Source organism: Bufo bufo, chromosome 9 (genome assembly GCF_905171765.1).
Source record: "Bufo bufo chromosome 9, aBufBuf1.1, whole genome shotgun sequence".
NCBI lineage: Eukaryota > Metazoa > Chordata > Amphibia > Anura > Bufonidae > Bufo > Bufo bufo.
Genome location: NC_053397.1, coordinates 155575781 through 155589717, shown reverse-complemented (window position 1 = coordinate 155589717; position 13937 = coordinate 155575781). Strand labels below are relative to the sequence as shown.

At 45.9% G+C, this 13937-nt stretch overlaps 1 protein-coding gene across 1 annotated transcript in view; it reads right to left on the bottom strand.

The window, feature by feature from the left end:
- Nucleotides 1-329: 329 nt before the first annotated feature.
- JOSD1 (Josephin domain containing 1) overlaps nt 330-13937 on the bottom strand; it is a 40922-nt gene continuing 27314 nt past the window's right edge. The window contains exons 4-5 of the mRNA XM_040408048.1: nt 13048-13242; nt 330-1733 (exon numbers count right to left, since the gene is read on the bottom strand). Coding sequence (XP_040263982.1) covers nt 1634-1733; nt 13048-13242 — 295 coding nt within the window. The 3' untranslated portion in view covers nt 330-1633. The remainder of the gene's footprint in view (nt 1734-13047; nt 13243-13937) is intronic.

The following is a 13937-nucleotide window of genomic DNA, read 5'->3' as shown; positions in this document are numbered from 1 at the left end:
GACCGTGAATTCTGCCGGAGATGAAGAGGAGCCGCGGAGAGCATTTTATTCTGATCTGAGGGATGATGGGGGGTCTGATGTGATGTCCCGATATGGGGGTCTGATGTGATGTCCCGATATGGGGGTCTGATGTGATGTCCCGATATGGGGGTCTGATGTGATGTCCCGATATGGGGGTCTGATGTGATGTCCCGATATGGGGGTCTGATGTGATGTCCCGATATGGGGGTCTGATGTGATGTCCTGAAATTTATCGGGGTCTGATGAAAAATATTTTCTTCGTATTTTCCTCCTCTAAAATCTGGGGTGCGTCTCATCATCGGGTGCGTCTTATAAAGCGAAAAATACAGTACTTAATTTTCTATATCTTAGAGCCATTGGACTAATAAAAATTAAAAAAAAATAAAAAAATAAGCAAAAATATATATATACACCCCTTAAACTCTGCCAACCCTTACCCTCAGAATACTGGTTTGAAAGATGAGCGTTGCTTTCTTGTAACAGAACTCGCTTTGGTCAAAATCTCATTTTATGGACAAAATCCAGCCACTCTGAGCTCCAAAGCTTGGATATGTAACACTTAGGCATCATTTTCTACATATGATATAATACACAGATATGTCAATTAAGTAGGTCTTATAAAAAGGCAGCATACCAAATCACAAGTGATGACTGGCTAGTCATGGTGCAAGCAAAAGCAACAAGTGTTTCTGGATGAAACAACAGTACACAGACAGAATGGAGGACCCCCATATGTTCCATATCTCCCCCTCGTATACAGGACACTGTAATGCTGGCTTCAATGAACGAGCCGCTGTCATGGAGCAGTTATTAGATGGGTACCTGTAAAAAAAAGCTTACTTTTGTCTTCCGTTACTGTATACCATTTTATTAGGATTTTTATAAAACATGTTTAAGTATCTGGCGTATTTTGGCGGCACACGTAAACTCCTGATTGAAGCAATAATTCTGTCCTGACATGGATAATGTCTGCATATATGGGTCTGTGTACACACCAAGTCATGTCTGCATTTTCATTTTTCTTAAAAAAAGAGCACCTAATAGTCAAGAACAACTTAGGCATTTAGATGGCGTGCATACAGTAGGATGGCTCAGCTTCTTTATTGGGTTGTAAAAGTTTCATAGATTCAAAAATATATCATGTTTTCTGCTAGGCCTGTTAACAATTGAGAGCACACCGTTGCCTTGTAAAATGTACAGCATAAATCCATAACGTTGAAAAAAAAAATAATAATAATAATGAAGATTGTACTGTACTGGGCTTATTCTTTGTCATCACACGTCCTTATCTTTTACCTATGGGCATGTTGTATTCATTGCACTTTCTTGCTTTAGAAAATACTGAGATGAAACAGCCTCTTCTGGCGCCTGTATAGACAAGTGAATGGAGCCTCTAGGTTACTCCTGGGCAGTACACTGTCACATACAAAAGGAAAATGCCCATAGGCTCATCTGAATCTTTTACTTGAAGGAGACCAAAAACTCCACCCTTAACAGAGATTGTCAACAACAGGTAAGAAAACTGTAGTGAATGCGAGATCCAAATATTGATAATAATATTAACAATTAGAAAAAAAAAAAAAAAAAAAAGAAGTCCATTTTTATTTTTTTTTTACAGATCAGTCCGCCAACGCTGATGAATTTCAACCTCCTCTGGCACCACCAACAGCAGCTCACAGTTTTTGCCCCTTAGTTGCTGATGTAAAAATTTTCTACAAAGAGAGAGAATCGTTAGTTACATTTTAGTAAAAGGTGACAGCTTGTTTATTTAAAGAAATAGATAAAAATTAACAGGGTTGTCTGAGATGTTGACATTGAGGACCTATACTCAGGATAGGTCATCAATAACTGATCAGCGGTAGTCTTGGTTCCTCCACCGATCAGCTGTTTGAAGAGACCACAGTAGCACCTTTCTAGACCAGTGACGTCACATTCAGCGTCACTTGGCCTACTTGCAGCTCAGTTTCATTCAATAAAATGGCTTTGAGCTGCAGTACCAAGCACAGCCTCTATACAATGTGCTTGCCATGGCGGTCAACAGAGGTCTCTTCAAACAGGTGATCGGCAGGGATCCGGACCCCCGTAGATCATATATTGATGACCTATCCAGGGGACAGGCCATCAATATCCACATTTCAGACTACCCCATTAAAGTTACAGTACATTTCTTCACAGCACTTCACTAAATAAGCTTAAAGGCTATAGACACCTTTGTGCACTAAAAATCAATAACCCCATATCTTACCGTAATGCAGCACATAATAAAATTGCACTTGTTAGTTTACTGGTATCAGCTCTGATATGAGATTCACTTCACTGTTTCTCCTGATTCCTCAGCTCTGTGGGTATTCCTGTGGATTTCACATGCACCAGCACAAGCTCTGCTGCCCCGCCCCCACATCCTGTTAAATAGCTCATAGCTGCACAGCTAGCAGCCACTTCCATACAGACTGCCTGTAATCAGCAGATCTATTTCTCACTTTCCATTCTGTAGAAAGTGCAATATTTGTAGACACAATAGAAATTTCTGCTGATAACATTAATGCAACAATCTATAGTCAGAACCATGCGTTATAAGGCCCCTTGCAGACGAGCGTTTGTCACGCTGCGAGTCTGCAGCGTAGCTCTCGGCCTGACCTCCCAGCACTAACGGGGTCACATAGCATTATATTGATTTATGATGCTATGTAACCCTTATGCCTCTTTCAGACGGGCATTGCGGGAAAATGTGCGGGTGCGTTACGGGAACACCCGCGATTTTTCCGCGCGAGTGCAAAACATTGGAATGCGTTTTGCACTCGCGTGAGAAAAATCACGCATGTTTGGTACCCAAACCCGAACTTCTTCACAGAAGTTCGGGCTTGGGATCGGTGTTTTGTAGATTGTATTATTTTCCCTTATAACATGGTTATAAGGGAAAATAATAGCATTCTGAATACAGACTGCATAGTTAAATAGAGCTGGAGGGGTTAAAAATAAATAAATAATTTAACTCCCCTTAATCCACTTGCTCGCGCAGTACGGCATCTACTTCTGTCTCCTTTGCTGAACAGGACCTGTGGTGACGTCACTCCGGTCATCACATGATCCATCACCATGGTAAAAGATCATGTTATAAGGGAAAATAATAATGATTGGGTCTCCATCCCGATCGTCTCCTAGCAACCGTGCGTGAAAATCGCACCGCATCCGCACTTGCTTGCGATTTTCACGCAACCCCATTCACTTCTATGGGGCCTGCGTTGCGTGAAAAACGCAGAATATAGAGCATGCTGCGATTTTCACGCAACGCACAAGTAATGCGTGAAAATCACCGCTCATGTGAACAGCCCCATAGAAATGAATGGGTCGGTATTCAGTGCGGGTGCAATGCGTTCAACTCACGCATCGCATCCGCGTGGAATACTCGCCCGTGTGAAAGGGGCCTTACAGTTCTGGAATGTATTGGATAACACCGACCTAATGCTGCCAGTGTTATCCAATACATTCCAGAACAGTAAGGGTTACATAGCATCATAAATCAATATAATGCTATGTGACCCCGTTAGTGCTGGGAGGTCAGGCTGGGAGATGCGCTGCGGACTCACAGCATGACAAACGCTCATCTGCAACGGGGATATGCCCGATGTAGATCTCATTACTGACAGCTCTCACTACCATGCACTCTGTTCTGAATACAGTATGGTGTGCAGTCCGAAAAGTGAGCAGTCACTATTCCCACACAGATTTGTACAGTGTGATGACACACGATGCTATGTACACAAAGAAATACATGGGGGGGGGGGGGGGGGGGAGATTTATCAAAACTAGTGCAAAGGAAAACTGGTTTAGTCGCCCACAGCAACCAATCAGATTCATCCTTTCATTTTTCAAAGGAGCTATGAAAAATGAAAGGTGGAATCTGACTGGTTGCTAGGGACAACTAAGCCAGTTCTACTTTACACCAGTTTGAAAAATGACTAATATATATATATATATATATATATATATTATATATATATATATATATATATATATATATATATATATATATATATATACACACACACACACTGCTCAAAAAAATAAAGGGAACACTTAAACAACACAATGTAACTCCAAGTCAATCACACTTCTGTGAAATCAAACTGTCCACTTAGGAAGCAACACTGAGTGACAATCAATTTCACATGCTGTTGTGCAAATGGGATAGACAACAGGTGGAAATTATAGGCAATTAGCAGGACACCCCCAATAAAGGAGTGGTTCTGCAGGTGGTGACTACAGACCACATCTCAGTTCCTATGCTTCCTGGCTGATGTTTTGGTCACTTTTGAATGCTGGCGGTGCTTTCACTCTAGTGGTAGCATGAGATGGAGTCTACAACCCACACAAGTGGCTCAGGTAGTGCAGCTTATCCAGGATGGCACATCAATGCGAGCTGTGGCAAGAAGGTTTGCTGTGTCTGTCAGCGTAGTGTCCAGAGCATGGAGGCGCTACCAGGAGACAGGCCAGTACATCAGGAGACGTGGAGGAGGCCGTAGGAGGGCAACAACCCAGCAGCAGGACCGCTATCTCCGCCTTTGTGCAAGGAGGAACAGGAGGAGCACTGCCAGAGCCCTGCAAAATGACCTCCAGCAGGCCACAAATGTGCATGTGTCTGCTCAAACGGTCAGAAACAGACTCCATGAGGGTGATATGAGGGCCCGACGTCCACAGGTGGGGGTTGTGCTTACAGCCCAACACCGTGCAGGACGTTTGGCATTTGCCAGAGAACACCAAGATTGGCAAATTCGCCACTGGCGCCCTGTGCTCTTCACAGATGAAAGCAGGTTCACACTGAGCACATGTGACAGACGTGACAGTCTTGAGACGCCGTGGAGAACGTTCTGCTGCCTGCAACATCCTCCAGCATGACCGGTTTGGCATTGGGTCAGTAATGGTGTGGGGTGGCATTTCTTTGGAGGGCCGCACAGCCCTCCATGTGCTCGCCAGAGGTAGCCTGACTGCCATTAGGTACTGAGATGAGATCCTCAGACCCCTTGTGAGACCATATGCTGGTGCGGTTGGCCCTGGGTTCCTCCTAATACAAGACAATGCTAGACCTCGTGTGGCTGGAGTGTGTCAGCAGTTCCTGCAAGACGAAGGCATTGATGCTATGGACTGGCCCGCCCGTTCCCCAGACCTGAATCCAATTGAGCACATCTGGGACATCATGTCTCACTCTATCCACCAACGTCACGTTGCACCACAGACTGTCCAGGAGTTGGCAGATGCTTTAGTCCAGGTCTGGGAGGCGATCTCTCAGGAGACTGTCCGCCACCTCATCAGGAGCATGCACAGGCATTGTAGGGAGGTCATACAGGCACGTGGAGGCCACACACACTACTGAGCCTCATTTTGACTTGTTTTAAGGACATTACATCAAAGTTGGATCAGCCTGTAGTGTGTTTTTCCACTTTAATTTTGAGTGTGACTCCAAATCCAGACCTCCATGGGTTGAAAAAATTTGATTTCCATTTTTTTTATTTTTGTGTGATTTTGTTGTCAGCAAATTCAACTATGTAAAGAACAAAGTATTTCAGAAGAATATTTAATTAATTCTGATCTAGGATGTGTTATTTTTGTGTTCCCTTTATTTTTTTGAGCAGTGTGTGTGTATATCAGGACCGTCTATTGAGAAAACAAGGGGGTGCAACTGGCCCAATTGGGATCAAGCAAATCCAATGTATAAAAAGTCAAAAAAGCAGGCAGCACTCCATGAGATAAAAAAAAGTAGAAAAATCTTTATTTATCCAGACAGGACATGCGATGTTTCGGCTCTATGCTGGAGCCTTCCTCAAGCAGTGTATACAGACAAAGTGCTCGGTATATATAGCAAACCAAATTAATGTGCCAATTCACAACAATTACAGACAATCATACACTGCTCAAAAAAATAAAGGGAACACAAAAATAACACATCCTAGATCTGAATTAATTAAATAAATAATCTTATGAAATACTTTGTTCTTTACATAGTTGAATGTGCTGACAACAAAATCACACAAAAATTTAAAAATGGAAATCAAATTTTTCAACCCATGGAGGTCTGGATTTGGAGTCACCCTCAAAATTAAAGTGGAAAAACACACTACAGGCTGATCCAACTTTATGTAATGTCCTTAAAACAAGTCAAAATGAGGCTCAGTAGTGTGTGTGTGGCCTCCACGTGCCCGTATGACCTCCCTATAACGCCTGTGCATGCTCCTGATGAGGTGGCGGACAGTCTCCTGAGAGATCGCCTCCCAGACCTGGACTAAAGCATCTGCCAACTCCTGGACAGTCTGTGGTGCAACGTGACGTTGGTGGATAGAGCCAGACATGATGTCCCAGATGTGCTCAATTGGATTCAGGTATGGGGAACGGGCGGGCCAGTCCATAGCATCAATGCCTTCGTCTTGCAGGAACTGCTGACACACTCCAGCCACACGAGGTCTAGCATTGTCTTGCTTTAGGAGGAACCCAGGGCCAACCGCACCAGCATATGGTCTCACAAGGGGTCTGAGGATCTCATCTCGGTACCTAATGGCAGTCAGGCTACCTCTGGCGAGCACATGGAGGGCTGTGTGGCCCTCCAAAGAAATGCCGCCCTACACCATTACTGACCCAATGCCAAACCGGTCATGCTGGAGGATGTTGCAGGCAGCAGAACGTTCTCCACGGCGTCTCGAGACTCTGTCACGTCTGTCACATGTGCTCAGTGTGAACCTGCTTTCATCTGTGAAGCGCACAGGGCTCCAGTGGCGAATTTGCTAATCTTGGTGTTCTCTGGCAAATGCCAAACGTCCTGCACGGTGTTGGGCTGTAAGCACAACCCCCACCTGTGGATGTCGGGCCCTCATATCACCCTCATGGAGTCTGTTTCTGACCGTTTGAGCAGACACATGCACATTTGTGGACTGCTGGAGGTCATTTTGCAGGGCTCTGGCAGTGCTCCTCCTGTTCCTCCTTGCACAAAGGCGGAGGTAGCGGTCCTGCTGCTGGGTTGTTGCCCTCCTACGGCCTCCTCCACGTCTCCTGATGTACTGGCCTGTCTCCTGGTAGCGCCTCCATGCTCTGGACACTACGCTGACAGACACAGCAAACCTTCTTGCCACAGCTCGCATTGATGTGCCATCCTGGATAAGCTGCACTACCTGAGCCACTTGTGTGGGTTGTAGACTCCGTCTCATGCCACCACTAGAGTGAAAGCACCGCCAGCATTCAAAAGTGACCAAAACATCAGCCAGGAAGCATAGGAACTGAGAAGAGGTCTGTGGTCACCACCTGCAGAACCACTCCTTTATTGGGGGTGTCTTGCTAATTGCCTATAATTTCCACCTGTTGTCTATCCCATTTGCACAACAGCATGTGAAATTGATTGTCACTCAGTGTTGCTTCCTAAGTGGTGTTGTTTAAGTGTTCCCTTTATTTTTTTTGAGCAGTGTGTATATACTATATATATATATATATATATATATATATATATATATATATCTCAATAATTTTTTATTTATTTTTACACTTTTTGGATCCAGACCCACTTGGTTCTTGAAAATTTCAGTGGGTCTGATGCCTCTACAATAAACTGCAGTACACTGTATAATGTACTGCAGTGTATTGTCGTTCATAGTGAGCCTGATCAGGCTCAGCTATACCATGGCAATCCGGAGCTCCCTCCCTCAATTTACCCATAAAGCATCGGGCCGCTGCCACAGCAGAGCAGCGGCCCAATGCTTAGCCCCTCTATACAGCGGTATACGGGGGGGGGGGGGGCAGAGCAGCAGCCTAATGGTTAACCCTTAGGGCTGGGGGGGGGCAGCTGTTTGTTCTGGGTGGGGAGGAATATGGATGAAAAACGGAAGGAGGGGGCACACCAATAGGTACAAATGATCCAAGGAGTGCAAAGGGGTGGTTAAAATAATCAAGGAGAAACAGACCCAAGAACGAGTCAAAAGAACCACCCTATAAATGCACATCCAAAGTAATCATGGATAAAAATATAAATGTACATTTTGGCCAAAGCGTAATAAGCCACTCACCACGTCAAGGTCGCCTCTAATGAGTGGTCCCTAACACTAGTTCCTACCTGTTCATGGGCCATGACAGCCACACAGGTAGGAACTAGTGTTAGGGACCACTCATTAGAGGCGACCTTGACGTGGTGAGTGGCTTATTACGCTTTGGCCAAAATGTACACCAATGCCTCATCCAGCATGGAGGCAGGGCAGAATGCTGGATGTAGAGTGCCATCATATTTGTATTTTCCGTTTGTATATGTATTTCGCCATAGTGATGTGCACCTACATACAGGTTGTGCTGACTCAATCCCCCACATGGATAAAAATATAAAGTTGTATACAATATAAACGACATGTCTGTAATAAAATCAGACCGACACATGCAGACACAGTCTGCATGTGTCGGTCTCATTTTATTAGGCTGCATTCACACGTCCGTGGTGTGTTGTGGACCCGCAACACACCAGCCCGGCACCCCCATTGAAATGCCTATTCTTGTCCGCAAGCTGCGGACAAGAATAGGACATGCTCTATCTTTTTGTGGAGCTGCGGACCCAAAATCGGGGACACTGTGTGCTGTCCGCATCCATTCCGTCCCCATAGAGAATGAATGGGCCCGCACCCATTCCGCAAAATTGCGGAAAGGATGCGGACCCATTTTGCGGACGTGCGAATGGAGCCTAATAGACCTGTCGTTTATATTGTATACAATTTTTTTATGTGTTTGTCTTTTGGTGCGATTTAATAAACTTTATATTTTTATCCATGATTACTTTTGGATGTGCATTTATAGGGTGGTTCTTTTGACTCGTTTTTGGGTCTGTTTCTCCTGGGGAGGAATATGGGAGAGAATTGTGACGGCCCAATGGTTAGCCCCTTCCATACAGTGGTCCCTAAGGACCGTGGCATGGAAGGGGTTATATGTCTGCAGTTTGAAGCAGACTGTCAGCTGTATGTTACAGCTGACAGTCTGCACCCCTCTGCCATCCTGAAGGGGAGTTGGGGAAGGAGGAGGGAGACGCTTCCGTGTGGAGCAAGGAGTGGTTACAGAGAATCCGTCAGATGACGGATTCTCTGTAAATCCACTGAGAGCAGCCTGCTGTGCATAGGAAGCAGGCTGTAGATTCTAGGATAACCAAATAGGGGGGAATCAGCAGAGAGCTCAGTGATCTCACTAACCCTTCTAGCCGAGGTAATGGCAAGCAGGAAAGCAAGCTTGAGGGAGAGCATGTTTGATCTGGTGGCAAATAGATCTATCTCTGCTATCCCCCATAATGCTGTGACCTGGTTGAAAACCTTTTGATCTAAGGACCATTCTCCCTGGCTTAGATGATGACGACTGAGGAAGTCCACTTTCACATTTTCCGAGCCCTTTAGATGCACCGCAGAAAGATTATAGAGAAGCTTCTGCCAGACTGAATATCTGATGGGTGACATTAGGCCCCGAGCCCTTGTACCGTCCTGCCGATTGATATAGGCCACAGCTGTCATGTTGTCCGAATAGATCTTTACATTTCTGCCCCTGATGACAGGAAGACTCTGTACCAAGGCTAACCTGATCGCATTTAACTCCCTGAAATTGTGAGACTGGGAAAAAGCTCTGCTGTCCTAGCTTCCCTGCACCAGAAGGGACTCCACATAAGCTCCCCAACCGGATGGACTCGCATTCGTAGTCAAAGGCAGAACCGCTTCTCTGATCCACGGTACTCCTCTTTGTAGATTTTCTAAATCCATCCACCACCTCAAGTAGCTCAGAGTCTGAGGTGATAGAGAGATCTCCGAGTCTAGAGAGAGAATAAATCTGTCCCATTCCTGTAGAATCTGAAGCTGGAGAATTATTGAATGATATTGGGCCCATTCTACTCTGGGAATCGCAGCAGTCATGAGACCCAACACAGACATGGCTTCTCTTAGGGCGACAGACGGGCGCGAGTGAATCTGGTGAACCCTGGAATTGATTAGTAAGGCCTTCGGAAGGGGCAACAGACACTTCTGGGATCTGGAGTCTAAAAGCATCCCCAGGAAGCTGCACCCCTGGCTTTGAAGTTATCTGGACTTTTCTAGATTCATCTCCCATCCTAGCTTTTCTAGAACTTCCCTCAACCAGGCAATCTGTCCCTGAAGAGCCTGATCTGACAGACACAAGAAGAAAGTCGTCCAGGTAAGGTATAATGACTCTTTCTCCCTCACGTGGGCCATCATCTCTGAAAATCTTTGTGAACACCCTCAGAGCCTGAGAAAGCCCAAAGGGTACGGCCCGAAACTGAAGATGTAGAGCTTCCTTCCCTAATTGGACTGCTACCCTCAGAAACATCTGATGGCTGGGATCGATAGGGACATGGTAATATGCATCCCTCAGGTCCACTGTGGCCATAAAGCAGCCCGGGGAAAGATTGCTTACTGCTGACCTGATGGACTCCATACGAAACCTCTCGTACACCAGATACTGGTTTAAACATTTTAAGTTTATTATGGTCCGAAACAAGCAATTTGGTTTCTTGAAGAGAAACAGGGGGGAGTAAAACCCTTTTGTCACCTCCTGCTCTGGGACCTTTATCAACACTCTTCTCTATTAGGAAAAAAGACTTCTGCAATGATAGCTGACTGCTTTGTGGGATCTGACCGGTAATCTGTGACTACAAATCTCCCTTCTGGAAAGCTTTAAAAGTTTAACCTTAGGCCTTCCCTTATTACAGAGTTTATTCATGTGCTGTCGGAGATCTCCTGCCACGATGGGCAAAAAGAGAGACGACCTCCGAACGGGGGCCTGGCGTCAATGGGACTGCTTCTTTGAGGCATCTGGCCCGGAAAAAAGAAACGCCATGTTTTTTCTAGTGACACCAGAAAATAGCTTTGCTCTCTCCTTTCCCTTAAATCCTTCTTTATTAAATCTAGGACAGAGAACTACTGGGTGGTTGACTAGTGGAGGGAAAGCCTTTTTTCTTGTCAGAGGCCTTTTCTAGAAGGTCGTCAAGGAGGAGGCCAAACAAAAACTCACCCTGACATGGGATAGCGCAAAGCTTTGCCTTAGAGGAAGCGTCCCCATTCCAACCCTTTAACCAAATAGCCCTACGGGCAGAGTTATATAAGGCCGAAGCCCTAGTGGAAAATCTTAAGGAGTCCGCAGAGCCAGCCAGAAAATCTAGGGCATTGTTTATAATGGGGAAAGAGGTAAGCAACTGTTTCCTAGGGGTACCTCCTTTAATGTGAGCCTCTAACTCCCCCATCCACACCTTTCCCAGTTTTTCTTTAAATAAACCTCTGCCCTTCTGTCCATTTGGTCCTTAAGGGAACCCATATGTTCAAAGGGGAGTGCATTTTTCCTGGACATCTTAGCCACAGGAGCATCTTGCTTTGGTGCCCTATCCCAAGGGGCGGAGACCTCTTCATCAAACGGATATTTCCGTTTAACAGAGGAAGGAATGAAAAACTTCCTATCAGGTCTTTTCCCTTGTCTGGCGATTACCGCCTGAATGTTCTTAAGTATATCAAACACCTTCCTCTTCCTAGGACCTCAAACATAGAGTCCTGTACTGATTGCTGAGGTCTCACTCTCCTTCCTCCAAACCAGAAAGTAGATCGCTGTCACTGGAGGGGGAATCTTTAGATGCAGCAGCAGAATTCATTTAATCAATCCGCTAACCGACTCTCTGACCTCATCTCGGATCATCTGCTTAATGCTGCTCATCAAGGATGGAGCTTTCTCCACCATTAACTTGCTGACACATCCTTGACAAAGTGGTTTAGCCCACGCAGAAGGTAGCTTCTTTTTACAAACCACACACCCCCTCTCTTTAGCTCTGGAGGTCTTCCTGGAAGACTCCTTAGACACCCAAGCACAAACAAACATGACCCCATGAGCAATACTAAAAATAAAATCTGTCGGGGAATGACCCCTCTTAGTTCTCAGTGGTCTCAGCGCACTGAACCTGCTCCATTCTTTCCACAGCACAACCAGCCGGAATGAGAAACTGCCACCTCTTCAGTCCGCATGGCAGTGAGCTGGCTGTGCTTTTTCTCCTTGGCACGCACTGCCGGCTCCCTCCCCTTCCGGTCCGCAACGTCGGATTCCTCCCACCGCTTGAACCCGGAAGTAGATGCAGACACGCGGGCCAGAGGCCAAACACGGCCGCAGAGGTTCGCAGGAGTCCCAGAGAGGTCAAAACTCCCCAGGCCCGGGAAGGGGAGCGGAAGGTGAAAGACAGAGACTGGAGCCCAAACTTTTGCAGCGGCTCCCCATGGAAACTTACGCTGCCCGGGGTAATCCTCCTCACCGCATCAATTGCCGGGGCCCCCGCAGCTAACCGATTCTCTCCTGCCTCTTAGGATAGAACTGGAGGTAGATGGGAGGATCCCTCTTTTAAAATGCGGTTCTGGTTCCTGTCCGGAGGAGGAGGCGGTCTCTCCAGGGGTGCTGTCGTAGATTCCATTTGGAGCTGCCTTTGAAGCCCATCACTTGCCACTAGGGCTGTGATAGCTAAGCTCCGGCACTCCAGCTGTGGTAAAACTAGGACTCCCAAGATGCTCCCTCGCTTGGCTGTTCTCAGAACTCCATAGAAATAAATGGAACATGCTGGGAGTCGAAGTTTCTCCATGGCTGGACTGCCAGAGATTAGCCATCACTGCACTAGGGTCTCTGTTTTTTATTCAAAAAGTATTAGAATTTTTTGATTATATACGGTTATATAAAGGTAAAAAGCTTGCAGCTTTGGATTACGCTTCGTTAACCGACTTCCTGCATTGAAGAGCTGCGGAGGAATGGATTTTTCTTGGTACGTAGCTTGGCTGGAACAAACCTGCCCATCCCGACTCCATTTACACCCATGTAACTTTTCTACAGCTGTGCTGTCCACCCTCCACAACATTGAACAGGTTGGCCACTTTGGACAATCACTACTTAAATGGTTTCCTGACATATATCCAATCACAAAGACCCATAGACAAAAAGCACCTACCTCTAGTAGTCATCATGTCTACCTAGCAGCGAACTACTCATCCAGCTTACCTAAGGTCATCGTCATTTCCAATCCGTGCAGGCCTCTTTAATTTAGAGTCCAGGTTGAAATAAGTGCCACCGACCTCACGCACGCAGATCCAGTGCTGCCTCTTAAGTGGCAGCTTAAGGGGTCCCCAAGACAGACTAGATGGAAGATTCATAATGAATCCAGTAACATTAGAGAGTGAAATCAGGCCAACATCCCTAAAGAAAGGTTGAGAAACAATGTTAGGAAAAAAAAAAAAAAGAACAGAACATATCTAAATAAAAAAACTGAAAAAGCAGAAAGGTCACATCACCATGAAATGCAGCACAATCTGCAGGCAGTAGGTTATAGAGCAGGAAGAGCTGAGCAGAGTGATGTATGGTTTTATGGGAAACAATTCAGTAAAAATTGACTTTTATTCCTTTAAACCTCTGCTCTTTTTATGTATCAGGGCCCCTCTGACAGCCTTCCCTGTATGCTTATCATGCAGAGTTAGGGTACTTTCACACTAGCATTAGTGTGTTCCGGCAGGCAGTTCCGTCGTCGGACCTGCCTGCCGGATCCGCCGATCAGTGTGACAACTGACAGCCTTTGTAGACGGATCCGGGTGAGGATCAGTCTACAAATGCATGGCAAGAACGGATCCATCTCTCCACTTGTCATGCGGATGGATCTGTCTTGCAGTCTTTTTCACAGTTTTCCCGGTCTGCGCATCCTTCAGTTGTTTTGCAATGCCAGATCTTGCACTAATGAATGTCAATGGGAATTAATGCCGGATCCGGCATTCCGGCGACTGATCAGTGACTGAACGGATTGCATACTGATGCAAACTGAACGGATTTCTATCTATTCAGAATGCATTGGGATATGGCTGATCAGTTATTTTCCGGCATAGAGCCCTTTTGACGGAACT